General features: G+C 52.2%; 1 protein-coding gene across 2 annotated transcripts in view; it reads left to right on the top strand.

Moving 5' to 3' along the window:
* The window catches only part of CELF5 (CUGBP Elav-like family member 5), a 37,370-nt gene that overhangs the window by 12,896 nt on the left and 10,511 nt on the right, over positions 1 to 13,963 (top strand). Inside the window, exons 3-6 of one of the 2 annotated variants that reach the window (XM_032092375.1) lie at positions 5,414 to 5,462; positions 11,997 to 12,125; positions 12,690 to 12,769; positions 13,744 to 13,890. In XM_032092375.1, coding sequence (XP_031948266.1) covers positions 5,414 to 5,462; positions 11,997 to 12,125; positions 12,690 to 12,769; positions 13,744 to 13,890 — 405 coding nt within the window. Of the gene's footprint in view, positions 1 to 5,413; positions 5,466 to 11,996; positions 12,126 to 12,689; positions 12,770 to 13,743; positions 13,891 to 13,963 lie in introns of both variants that reach the window. The other variant, XM_032092374.1, reaches the window with a different exon arrangement.

The following is a 13,963-nucleotide window of genomic DNA, read 5'->3' as shown; positions in this document are numbered from 1 at the left end:
CATAGCTGAGCCATTCAGGCAGGAGCTGTGTGCTTTGTACTCTGGGATTCATATCCTGCTTCTGCCATAGACTTTCTGCATGATCTTCATCGCCACATGCCTCAATTCCTCCACCTGGAACACACTGCTCATAATTATCGTTGTCTCCTCCACAGTGGGATTGAATGAGGTGAATTCATAAGCAGCCTTTAGAGCTGTGCCAGAACTTGGTACTAATGTTGCTCATGTCAGAGAAGTGTGAGACACCTCCCCTTTCTCGGGGAAGGATGGTTCTCCTGGACAGGACTAAGGCACATTGAGATGTCAGAGGGAAGATGCAAGTAGGATGCTTGAGCACTGAGACTGGCACCAATCCATCCCTGCTTGAATTCCTGATCAGAAACGGAATCCAAATGAACAAATTAGCATTTAGATTTATGTGCTCTGCCCAGGTAGAAGTGATTATGATCATTCAGGCAGGGCATTTTTAACTGGCCAGAGGAGGACAAGCCCACAATTTGTAAAGCTGAAAAGCCCAGGACCTAATTCTGCCAATGGCCTTGGATGCCTTTTGGTTCCTGACAGCCCAGAGGAGCCAGCCTGCGTTGTGTGTTTCGTACACTGTGCTTCTGACCCTCTTAACACTGTGAGGTTCCCCTGCATTGCACCTAAGGGGCTATTTTACATCACTTACTCGTAATTAATAGAGAGGCTTGCCCTCCTGTCCCAGGGGGCTTTTTCCTTCTATCCAGCTTTTGCAGTTTGAAAGCTGAATAAGCGGGATGTGGGAGTCACTTCTTCTCCTTGAAGAACAGGGCTACCAGGCTGCTGAGCGGACTGACTAAACTGATTAAACACGGGGAGCCAATTCACTTCCAGAATGCTTTTTTTGGGGTGTGATGAGAGAAGTGGTGCATTTTGGCCTTGGTGAAACCAATAGCAAAGCTTCCTCTGACTTTAGGAGTGCCAGGAATTTTCCTTAGATCATTAATCCCAAGAGTGCTGCAAAGGTGGGGAGCATTTCCTCAAAAGCAGGGGGGAAGCCCAAACAGAGCGGGGTTCCCTGCTTCTCTGTGCTGCCCAGATCCTGGGGATGGGGTGGGATGTAATCCAGACACTTGTCAGCAAGGCCTCTCAGCCTTGCCTCTTCCCTGGAAATCCCTGGGCTCCTCTGGGCTGCAGTGATTCTCCCTGTGGGTATCTCCTCACGGCTCCCAGGGGGCTGCACGGGACATGTGGCTGCTGTGCTTTGTGTAACGCTCCCGAGGTCGGGATGGCCTTGTCCCCATCTGGCTGCCCCCCCCACCAGTAACCCCCCAGAAAGCCAACAAAGGCTGCAGGCTTGTGAGAGGGAGAGTGATGCAGGCAGGGAGATGCTGTCTGTGAGAGCTCTGAGCAGGGTAGGGACAGCTGTGTTTGGGAAGCTGTGTATCCAGCCAGGAGGGAAATGTGAGAGAGAAGCTGGAGCAGGGCAGTAGGAGCTTTGCTGCCCATCTGGTGCCCACTGCTGCTCCAGAGGATTTCTTGAGTGCAGTGGGTCATGGAGCTGACAGCCCTTAGAGTGTCAGCAGCAGCAGGTAAGAGGGACCCTGAAGTGTGAGGGTGAGGGACTGGGGCAGAGGACATTTTGCCCACGGTGTCCTGACAGCCTGTGCTAAATGTTAATGTGATATTCTTAAGAAACGAAGACTAATAATGCTCAGCTGAATAATTTAACAGGGAAGATGAAGCTCAGCTTGTGAGGCAGGTGCAGGCTCGTGAATCATTTGCTCGAGTTCTCCATCCTACACGTGTGCTCACCTATGTGCTCCTGTGTGGTAAAAGGCAACCATGTCTGTGCATGTGCATTTTCTTCACTCTGGAAATTTAAGGCAGGCACATCCTACCTGCTGGATTCTGGGCCCAGCTGAGTATATACAAATAGAGTTTTCTTATCCCTGTGTGCTCTCTGATTACTGCGCAGCCTCAGGTGATGACTGGAGGCCAGGAGAATTTGTACTTCCAGAGTTTGCTGTGTAAGCCAGAAGCAGGTCCTCCCTGCTGTCCTGTTCCTCTTTTTCTCCCTCAAATGGGAGAGTGAAAGCTTGACCATTCTTACTGTGTGTTCCTGTAGGGGACAGAGCTCTTTGTCTGAGACCTGTATACAAAGTTTAGGATGCCCCAGGGACAGTTCTCAAGGCCTTGAGACACATGGAGTTGAGTTAAAGCTGTTGTGGACTCCCTCTGCACAAGAGGCCTTCGATAATTTGTTCGTCTTTGGTGGCAACATGAGACTTGGAAGGATTAAAGTGGCGGTGTCCTTCTTCATGGAAGCCTCTGGGTGTCTGCTTCTATGCAAGGAGGGCCATGGCTGCCTCTGCCTCAGCTGGGAGACCTCCCAATTCAGGAAGAAGCAGGCAGACAATCCTGCTGCTCTTCTCCAAGCCTCAGCATCTGGACAAATTGTATCTTGTTTTCTTCTCTTTACCTATATCTTCCAGAGCAGATGACGACGAGCCCAGGGACCTGACCTCAGATTGGTGGGTGTCTCTCAAAGTCACTGGAGCTGGCAAGGCCTCTGGAAATGGGCAGCCTTTTACTGAGGGCTTGGTCTGATATGGGCAGAGGGAAAGTCTTCCTGTGCCCACCCCAGGTGCTGTTTCAGGTGGGAAGAGAGGAGCTGTGGTCGCAGCTGAGAGGTGCAGGGCAGCCTTGCTCTCTCTTGTAGCCCCAGCCAGGAGCTGCATCCAGATTTGCACCGGTACTGACCCACATCACTGTACTGGCACTGCCACCTCTCCTGCCAGGGCGTTGTGCTGTGGCCCAGTTGTGGGCGCATCACTTCACTTGGTCAGTGGCCCTGTGGGATGCACTCGCCCACGGTGGCAGGTTCCGTGGGGTCACCACCCCTGGGGTCAGGTCCCTGGGATGGGCAAAAGGATAGAGATGGACAGATGGGTAGAGGGGGCCCCTTCCCCAGAGATCATATCAAAATGTCTCTTTTGTGCAAAGCAGAGGGAATGCCCCCAAGAGCTGGTTTCCATGGCAACTGCAAATGTCAGGTTCCATGTGGTGAATAACCGTTTCCATGACAACACCTCCTTTATCCTAGGTGCTGGGAGCTGGAGTGACAGCCCTGTTGGGGGAGGGGACAGGGAGATGGCCTCAGGTACTTAACCTCCCCCTCCTCTCCCCCTATCCTTTCCGACTCCTCGCCCTCAGCCCCTGCATCCCTGGGAGGGTGGTGCTGGCTGTGTGTGCACTGCATTTCCACAGCATCCCTTCCGCCCCTCCTACACCTAAATGGCTTTGGGGCTTTGGCTTCCTCACAGAAGCTGAGATCCGAGTCTTTCCCTCCATCTCCCTCCCCATCAGTTCAGTTAGTTCAGCCCTGGTTTTGCATCCTGGCTAGAAACAAAACTATTCCTCGGTGCTGGGGGAGCAGTGGGATGTGACGTGGCCAGCTGCCTCTCCTGGCTCTGCACGGAGCCCTCTCTTCTGAGCACACATCTGGGCTGCCTGCCCTCTCCCACTCAGCCTGCTCCCACAGCTCTGCCAGCCTCAGCTCACACAGGCAGGCTGCCAGGGACTGTGAGCAGTGACAGAAGCCTCTCAGCAAGGAAACTGGAGACTTTGTGGAACAATCTCTGACCGCAGACTCCTGAACCCCTGCCCCACATCCCACTCAGCTCAGGAAAGAGGTGCCAGGCCCTTGGCAGCTCTCTGGGGGAGCAGCAGCCCAGAAGCTGGCGAGCTCCAGTGCTGGGGCCACATGGCAGCAAGAGCAGGATGTCAGGAGCTCTGCACATCCATGCGGCTGATCAAGAGTGGGAAAAGGACCTGCAGCCTGTCCTTCCCTAAATGATTCAGCAGGTCTTGGGGGATGGAGGTTGTTGTCTGTCAAGGTGCAGCACGGCAGCAGCTTGGCCTTCCTTTGGGGAGCTGCCAGCCCGTCTCTGGGGCCATTATCAGCAGCCCCATGATCAGTCCTTGAGGCAGGAATTGCGTGGGCCTGCTCCCAGCCTCTGCTCATCCTGCCTGAGGTCCATCAGTCAGGGGAAGCCAGCTCACAGCCCCCAGCTGCCAGGCTGTGTGCCATGCCATGCCAGCCTGTCACCTCCTGGTTGGCATCTCTGTCCTGCGAACTGCAAAGCTACCTCACGGATTTCCTCCAGCTGTTGGGAATGTGGGCTCTGCCTCTGGTTTCTGGCCAGTCTGGCTCAGCCACCACTTGGAGACTGACAGCCCTCCACATACTGCTTGCTGGCTTCTAAACACATTTCAGTTGGTGACTTTTATGGCTTGATTTAGTTTTCTGTTTTGTTGCTGGTTTTCCTCAGGGGTTTCCTGAGAGAAGGGGCAGACTATGCCTGGACCTGCAGCTCGTGTGCAGGCCTTCCCTGCGATATTCTGATTGTTTTTTATTATGAATGTCACTGATTCAGGTCACTGTCAGCCTCTGTGAATGATGCTGAGAGACATGGAGTGAGATGTGCTGTGAATGTGGAAATCTGCCCTGTGCACCATTCCTCGGAGGTTATTCTGGTGCAGTTGGATCCTGCTAGCTGGGAAAGGAGGCTACAGCTTGTCAGCTGCCTCTCTGGGCAGCACAGGACACACAGACCTGCCAGCAGATGAGTTTTGCCCTGCTTTTCAAATCAGACAGTTAAAGCTGTGGGTTCCTTAATGCAGCTACTTCTGTCTTACCTGGAGAATCCCCATACCATGTGAGCTAAGCTACCCTTCAGGCTTATTTGTGGTTGGATTATTGCTGATGACACTAATGGCTGCAAGAGAAGGAAAAAGCTCTTCTCCACGCCCGAGCGAGAGGAGTTTTGCCACTTTCAACCTCAGCACTGCCCCTGAGGGCCAGAGATGAGAGATGTTGCTGGAGAGCAGCACTGCCCTTCTCAAGAGCTACTCTAGTGCACAGAGCTGTCTGCATGAGGGCTGGGGAAGGGGAAACACGACATGCCTGCTTGCTGTGCAGCTTCTAGCCAAGTTCAGAGGCAGTGTCTCTTCCCTGCTGCAAGGACAGTAAGTGGCTCAATTAGGTGACGTGGCCATGCCTGCACTGAGTCAGGGCAGACACAGGAAGAGCTTCCAGGCACGGTCTCACCTCAGGCCACCCTGACCACTGTTCAGGCTCCAGTCACATGGTGATGAGCTGCTTCCTCAGAGTCCTTTCTGTGCCACTTGCAGCACCCGAGGAGGCACAGGTTTATGCATGGTGGGCATTTCCAGGAGAGCTGTTCTCTGGGGTGAGCAGCTGAGCAGGGAAAAGCGCCAGGCTTCTTTTGGAAAGAATGGTCCCTTCTTCAAAGGGTACTGGTTGCCATCACAATGTCTTGGTTTCCCTTCTGCCACTCTCCTGGTGCCCTGTTGACAGTGCCTTTAGCAGCGTGTGCTGGGCAGTGGGCCAAGCAATAACCTCTGCATTTCTCTTCCCTTGCAGATGGCGCGCCCGATCCAGGTGAAGCCTGCGGACAGCGAGAGCCGTGGAGGTAGTTGTCATCTCTCCTTGTTTCTCCTTTGGTGGCCCTGTACTTGTGAGGGGGACCAGGAAATGAGACACAGGGTCCTGGCCCTGCCTTCCTCTGTATGAGGAGGAGTCTGTGTGTGGCAGAGATCTGGGGGGCAGGAGGGCAGTGTAGGGTCATAGCTGGACACAGCAGGCAGCTGACAGCACACCAGGTCCTAAGGGTGATGATGTGGCTGCCCTCTCCATCCTCTTTCCCAGCTATTTGAGGGTGCCATCAGCCTGGCAGTACCTGTCCCAGGACATTACTGAAGCAGACCTGTACGGCACTGGGGCTCCTGAAGCCTTTAGGAAGAGGTTCCTTCATTCCTGCACCTGATCAGCCCAATAAGAGCCAGATCCCTGCAGCAGTACTGGCTTTTTAACGTGTTCAGCTCATTGCTCTGCAGCTGATTCTCCTGTCTGCAGCTCCCTCCACTGCCTCCCCCATCACTGCTGAGCTGTCTCAGTCCCGCCACTCTCAGTCCTGCAGCAGCCCCCAGCACACTGTCAAGGCCAAAATGCTATTGCAGAAAAGATCACATGATGGGGAAATAATGTCTGAAGGGAAAGGATCCTGAGATGGAGGTGCTGTCAGCCTGCAGGGGACCAGCTTGGTCAGAGCAGCATATACTGAGAAGTTCAGAGCTGGAAGGTTGGGAACAAGAGAATCTGGTAATTTAATGGGGAGCTATCAGCAGCTCAAATGCCTCCTCCAGGTGGAGAAGGTTTGCAACTTCAGCCCTTTCCAAATCCATTTACTCATTTTGCTTCTTCTCCTTGCCTTACTGATCTATTTCTTTTCTTTTTCTCTTCATTCCTACATCTGCCTCTCCAGGCCCTGTGCTGTTGGTGCTGCCCCTGCAAGCAGTTTAGTAGAGGCCAGGGGAGGGCTCGTGTGCTCTTGTTTGTGCTGTGGGACAGCATGTCCTGCATGCTTTATTTAGATTTGGAAGGCTTTTGTTTTAAATTTCCAAACAGTTTGTAGTGACTGAGAGTTATTGCACTATCAAGAACATGAGATGTATTTCATAATATTTTATATGAGTGTATTTATGGTTGTGTGATCCTCCTTTAAAAAAAAAGTGTTTAAGTCAGAATGTGTAACTTTTGGTTGTTAAGTGACTTTTACTGAACTCTGGGCATTTTACTTCAATCCCTTGGTTTAGGGTAGAGTTTAAGGTCCTTATTTAAGCTATACACAATAAAAAGAGACCAGAGTCTTCAGGGTGTTTCACTCTCACTGTTGAAAATGATGTTACGAATGGATGAGAGGTCCTTTAGATGTGCCTGCAGGGGGTGTAGAGGGGGCTGGCTTCTCACTGGTACCTCATATTGTCTCTGGATTCAACCTTAAGGTGGTCAATCCTTCCCCTACCACACTGATTAAAAAAAAAAAAGGTTTGTATGTCTGATGAGTGCAGCTCTGGAGTCTCTGGTGTCTAACCAGGGTTGAGGCCATCTCTGCATCTCTCTTTTGTTGGTGGGGCACTACTGGGGACTATTCTATACACACCCACCTGGTATTAGGTGTTGGGATGTGACATCTCTGATGCCTCTGTAAAATTGAGCTGAAACAGGGTGCTAAAAAAAGCAGGGTGCTGATTTAGAAACAAGCTTTTGGGCAAGGCACTGGACTCTGAAATCTCTAAGCTTATGAAAAGTGCCACATTCCCTAATGGTTGCAAATGTCAGAACATCAACTCTGCTTCCCATGGATAAGAGCAGTAATCTTTGGAGTCTGAACACCTGTCTCCTGCAGCCTGTGCACCTCCCTTCAGGCTCATTGCAGAGCTCAAAAACAAGTGGCTCCCACAGGATCCATGACAAACACTGGATTTTTTCCTGAGGCAGGAGCAGCATCAAGACAGCACCCTGTGTTTGTCTGAGTCAGGTTGCTCTTCTGAAACGTTTCTGCCGTGATGCTCCACTTGTCAGAGAAGTGGCTGAACAACTTTGCAGATATGGGAAGAGCAATATCCCTATAGCAATAGCCCCCCCTGGCAGGAGGTAAAAGAAGGATTTGGGGCAGGGCAGAACTGTATGGATAAGGAATTTATCAAGGGAGTAGGTGCATGCATCAGTGAGGCACTGTTCTGCATTATCCTTGAAGGGAACCTCTTTTATACTCACCAGGGACTGACATTTCCCAAGTGGAGCACCCTGAATTAAGTACGTGAAGTTAGAGCACCAGAATTTGTCTCTTGGTCTGAGAGATGCTAAGTTTTCTGCCAAAGGGGCAGTTTTGGCCAATCCCTGCAGGGGCTGTGTGGGGATATCTGGATGCTTAGTGTTCCTGCACCCTGCAGAACAAATTCACCACGAAAAAGTTGCTGCCTGCATTAGTTCAGGGTGGGACTTGTGGTTCTGGGGCATGCATTGTCAGCTTTTCCCTGCTCTCTGCTGGGAGCCTGGGAGTGCCAGGAGGAGGTGGAGCAGAGAGGGCAGAGGAGTTGATGTGCTTGTCTGGAGCACTGGGCTGCAGTGATGGGCCATGACAGGTAACCCAAGCTGTTTAGCACTGCCCAGGAACGAGGAAGCTTCCCAAGGAGATTTGCTGCATCCCATCCACAGCCAGGAGCAGGCTTCCCTCTCTCCCTGATCCTGGCTGCTGCCTGCTGTTGGCCAGATGACCTGAATTCACTGGCTTTGTAGGAGCTGTGTTCCGTGCTTGTGTGCTCTCTCTTGGCCATAGCATTTGTCCTCAACCCCTGGCTTGTTCCCGTGGTACCTTCATCAACAACGTGCTCTGTGCTGGCCCCCACTCCTGCTGCCTGCATGGCTGACGGTGCCCAGAGCATGTTTCCATGGGAACTCGACAGTCAGAGATCAGAGTGAATTTCCCTGCTTGCTGGACAGCACGGGAAATTGCCAATCAGAGGGTGAAAAGCAGGAGCTGTAGAGAAAGTGAAGGGGAAAACAGCAGGAGGGGAGGGTGTGCTGTGCCGAGGAGGGGAGAGATCTTCCAGTGCTGCAGGAATCCCTGCTGGGGAGCTGAAGAATGATGGAGCTGATGACCTGAGAATGCCAGCAGGTTTAGTATCAGCCCTGAGAATGCCAGAGGGTTTGGGATCGATGGCTTTAGGATCACAGATCAGGTGAAAGGGTTTGATAGTAGATTAGGTGAAAGGGTTTGCAGCGTTCCAGCCCAGCTGGGGAGGGATGAGTCAGCCTGGATATTGTGGGAGAACAGCCCTGTTTGGGAGCTGACGGAATCGAGAGGATCCCGGATCATGGGTTGGGCTCCAAGATACAGAGAGGGAGAGGTCAGCAGCAGAAGAGCCCTTTCAGAGGTCCCCAGCTGCCACAGAGGCATCCAAAGGGAACAGGCTGGATCCTTTTCCTTTGTGCAGTCTTCAGAACTGGGCTGTATGTAGCAGGATTCACTGTGAAAAAATCTTACGTTGTCAGTGATTCCATTCCCTTTTACTATTGCTGTTCTGGGCATTCAGAAAAGATTCCAAACCCATAGGTGTGTGTATTTATATTTGCCTTTATAGCTTGAGTCCCTAAGGTGTCACAGTTTTAACCTGTGCTGCACAGCCAGGAAGACTGGCTTTTATTTTTTCTTCCGAATTCCAAAAAGGAAAGCTGAAATTCCCACATGAAGGCAGGACTTCCAAAAGGTTGTGTTAGTGAGCCCTGTCAGACAACAGAAGATCTGTAAAACTGCAAGGATGGAGTGTTCACTGTTTCAATGGACTTTTCCCAAAAGGCAGGGTAAAGAAAAATGCTTTTGATTCAACAGAAATGGTGTGAGGAAGAAACCACAGGAATTACCCAGGAAATGTGAGGGCTCTCTGAAGAAGAAAATAATGAGTAACTTGTAATTTGATGTTGATTTGATTGCAAGCTGTAGGATAACTGACTTTCCCAGATGTCTCAACGCCCTCTGCCCAGCCAGCCAGGGGTCCCTGAAGAGAAAGGCAAGACCATCAGATGCATTTCTGGCTGTCAAATCTCAGCCCACGGTTATTTGCTTGCCAGTTCAAACAACAGAGGATTATTTCACGGCACTAGAGTCAGTGCAAGTGTTTCCCAGTGTATTTCTCCCCTTTGTTGGTGATTTTTTAAGGAGCTCCTTGTGTCTGCCACCCAAAGGCTGCAGCGTGGTGCACCTGTCTGAAATAAGGCCTGGTCGCAGCTGCAATGGAGATTCAGGGTAGAGGAAGGAGGAACCCTACCGAGCTCCAGTGTCCCCTGCCATGGCCAAACTGGGCTCACATCTGGCACCAGGTGATGTCAGTCAGAGCACAGAGCTGCTGCTCCTTTAGTTTTCATGCTCCTCTTCACTGCCCAGTAAATCTGTTCCTGTCCAGTCCCTTTTCTTTCACCCCCCCTCTTCCAGTCAGATTTTTCACCTTCTCTATGTGCTGTTTTTTGGTTGGTTTGACCACCAGCACTTCAGAGCTGGCCCTTGTGGGAGCAGGTGCTGTCTCCCTGCTCAGCAGGCAGCTGTACAGCACCTGCTTTATCAACTCCTGTGCCTTGGCTGGGGATTATTGGGCATCACCGATTTGAATGGATTCAATCAGCTGAAATAATGTCTCCAAAGGCAGCCATTGCCATGCAGGGGCAGGGAGAAATGTAGAAAGAATCACAAGGAAAACAGAAGGGGATGAAATTCTCATGGGCTTAGTTACCCAGGGAATCATGAAAACAGGAAAGCTGGGGAATTTGGCCTTTAAAAAAATACACAAAGCCATATATTTCAGCCACTTCTAGTTATATAAATCAGGAGTATCTGTTTGGGACTGAGTTAAGAGCCTGGGCTGTAGCACTTCTAACACTTGATGTGTGTGGTGGACGCAAGTGGCACACGTCTGCCTGGGGCTACAGGAGAGCTGTGCCTGGCTGAGCCTGTGCTGGGGCCTTAGGGCAGGGTGAGGTGACTCCCTGTGGTGTCTGCATGCTGGCTGAGTTCGTCTGTCTGCACATTCCTCTTGCTCACTAAGGAATTTCATTCTGGAAGGCATCCCCGGGGGCTGGGGATGTACAAGTGTGTTCCTGGGCGTGTGTGGGCCTTTGTGCTCATCCATTAGTGCTGCGTGTGTGCATCTGCTTTTCTGTGAGGGACACATGGCACGTGTAGGTCCTGCCTGTGTGTGCTGCTGAGCGTTTGTGTACCTGGCTGAGCAGTGGGGAAGGTGGGGAACCATCTCCTGAGCCAAGGGGAGCAGGGATGGGGCTGGGGCGAGCCTTGGTGACAGTGTGAATGTGTCATGTGCCATCCTTGCCTGCCATCCGTACACAGCACCCCCCCGGAGCTGCTCTGCTGCTGTAGCTCCAAGACCTGTTGTTTTTCAGGTCACTGCACTCTCAAACAGAGAGCAGCTCCCTTGCTATTGCCCCTGACGTGCGTCACATTGCATTGGTTTGTTTGGAGCCAGCCCCTCTGATCCTGTCGCTAACAATAAGGAATCCTCTGGCACGGCTGCTCCGGAGCCACATCCTGACACGTTCCCTCCTGTGGGTCATGTCTCCCCACGCAGATCTGGGGCAGTGGGGGAGGGTGAGCTCTGGAGCTGGCACAACTCTTTCCTGGCAAAACCAGAGACTGGGCTGGTGTTTAGGCTGGGATTTCCATGTTGTGCTGTTTCACTGCTGTTCCCATCAGTCTGGGGAGGATGCTGCCCCAAACACCGCTGTGTTTGTGCTTGACTGGCCAGCATCAGGCATGGGATGGGCTCCTGTGGGTGCTGATGGGGGGAGAGAGTGGGAGAAGGCACTCTGCACCTTCCTTGCCTCCACACTTACCCATCCCAACAAAACCATAATCCTCACTTCTCTCTTCTGAGTCGGAACCCAGAAGGACTCTGAGCTCAAAGTCCTGGACGTGTTGGCCACTCTTCCAGCTCCCTGCCAGTGTGACACGGGTACACAATGCCACTGGAGAGGGGGGAGCTGATGATTGGCCTTCACCCAGCTGTCTGGTATTTGGGTGATCCTACAGTGAGGCAGATCAGGACCCAGGATGCCAGGGTTTATCCCAGGCCTGAGGAGATAGCTGGTTAGACTGGAGAGGGGAGGGGCAAATGGAAATCAAGATGCTTGGTTACACGGCAGCTAAGGAGATGGGGGTCTTCGAGAGAAGGAAAAGGAAGCAGAAGTCAAAGGTCCTGGAATATATCACCCTGCCTGAGTTGGTCTGCTGTGTTTCCTAAGGTACCTGTTGGACTTCACATGCTGATCAACAGAAATGGAATTGCCCAGACATTTTTTCTTACTATCATTTCTTTTGGATTATTCGAAAGAAAAGGCTAATGAATGAAAGGAAATTATAATTCCTTTGTTTTCCATTGGGGAGGGTAGGACAGGGGAAGCCACAGAAACCCTTGAAGGTATGAGGATCTTGGGCAGATCCTGCATTCTCACCCCTGGAAGAATTTCAGCCAACAGCAAATCATTTCCATGCCAGGCATGTTTTTAACACTAGGCTGTTTTGTGCTTAAGTGTTCCTCTCCTCCTGCTCTGGACTGCAAGCCTCATAGAAGGTTGATGTTTCTGTGTTTGCCCCTAGGGGACAGGAAGCTCTTTGTGGGCATGTTAAATAAGCAGCAGTCTGAGGATGACGTGCTCCGGCTCTTTGAACCATTTGGGGTCATTGATGAATGCACGGTGCTCCGTGGACCTGATGGGAACAGCAAAGGTGGGAACCCTCTGTGTGTCCTGCCCTTTGTCCCTGCTCTTTGAGTGCTCACCAGCCTCACCTTCCTACTGGGGCTCTTGTTCCCCTCTCTGTATTTATGGGAACCCATAAACAGCCAGCAATAGGGAGCAGGAAGAGTCATCTGCTGCCAGGAAGGATTGGGGAAGGTGGGCAGAGAGTGAGGGAACAGGAGGGGAAGCAGAGCACGATGATTAGCTGAGCTATCAGGGTCACTCGTGAGCCTGTTCTGTCAGTCTGGGGCTGCAGGTTGAAGTGTTTGCACCCACAATGAGCAGTCCACAGAGAATTTGGGGAAGAGGTGATCGGGGCAGGGGTGGAGATGGTGTCATCATCTGTAGAGTATATCATTGAAGTAATAATTTGAGACCCTTCCTCTTTTTTCCAGGATAGAGGACTTGGGATGAGTCATCCTTTTTGTTCCCTGCTTCCTTGGGGTGGCTTTCCTTTGCCTTACCTGAGATACAGACACTGTCTCTTGCGTGATGGCACTTTCACAGCAGTCCTGTCACTGCAATCTCCTGTGCTCTTTCTGTCCCTTTCCAGGCTGTGCTTTTGTAAAGTTCTCATCTCACACAGAGGCTCAGGCAGCAATCCACGCACTCCATGGCAGCCAGACAATGCCCGTGAGTATAAGGCCAGGGGACCTACCCTCTTCCTAATCCTTGTCCCATTTTCCTGTTGCAGGGACCTCCCCACACTCTCCAAAAACCCATGACAGGTTCGACTGCAGTGTCCAGCTGGTGTGGTTGGGAGGTGTGTGGGTGTGTGTGTGCACATCTGTGCTCCACTCGTAGTGACCATCCTGTCCCCTGGGCTGCTGTTTGTGGCTGTGTTCGTCCAGACTGGGAGTGACAGCACTCACAGCTATAAAAACTAAATAAAAGCCAAAAATCAGGCCTTGATTTTGTCTTGGAAACAACTACCTGGAGTAGTTCAAAACTGAGCAGGGTGAAAGCTGACAATTCAGCCACATGGGTTCAGCATCTGAGCACACTCCTTGGCTTCTTATTTAGGCAGTAGAGGAGGTCTCTGGGGCGGGCTGGGTGTGGGTGGGAGCCCTTTGTGCCTTGTGTGGGGTTGTGTAGCCATAGCCAGGCTATGTGCAAGTGGAGCTGCAGCTGTGGCCTCATCTCTGGCAATCTCCAACCTGAAATTGGGGCACTTCATGGACAGGACAGTGCACTGCTGCAGCAGGGGTATTCCCAGCTGCCAGGAGCTGCTGCCTGTCCAGCCAAGCTCATGATAGTGGAAAGATGGTGCTTGTGACCATTGATGCCCTGGCTGTTCCTGGCTGCACCAGCACCTGGTGAATGCAGCCAGGGATGTGTGCATCCATGCAGGCAGCTGTGCGAGGCTCAGGTGTGAGGGGAAGGGTATGAGAGGGAAGGGTTGGATGGACAGACGGATGGGGAAGGGCACAGCCCAGGTTCCAGGCAGCTCCCCAGCACTTCCATGCCAATATTTGCTCTTCTGCTCCTCTTCCCACTCCTCTCTGCCACCTGTCCTGCCCCGTCCTCCCTTGCCTGACCGCTGACTCTCTGGCTGTCCCATGCCTCTTCTCTCCTGCCTCCTCTCTGTCTCCTCTCTCTGTGCCTAGGGTGCCTCCTCCAGTCTAGTGGTGAAGTTTGCTGACACAGATAAGGAGAGGACCCTCCGCCGTATGCAGCAAATGGTGGGGCAGCTGGGGATTTTCACTCCATCTCTCTCCCTGCCGTTCAGCCCATACAGCGCCTATGCGCAGGCTGTGAGTATCCCGCGGGGGTGGGTGGGGAACGCTGCCCTGCTGGCCCCGGGCAGCACCTGGGAGACCACAAACT

Source organism: Corvus moneduloides, chromosome 28 (genome assembly GCF_009650955.1).
Source record: "Corvus moneduloides isolate bCorMon1 chromosome 28, bCorMon1.pri, whole genome shotgun sequence".
Classification (NCBI taxonomy): domain Eukaryota; kingdom Metazoa; phylum Chordata; class Aves; order Passeriformes; family Corvidae; genus Corvus; species Corvus moneduloides.
This window is presented reverse-complemented; position numbering and strand designations above follow the sequence as displayed.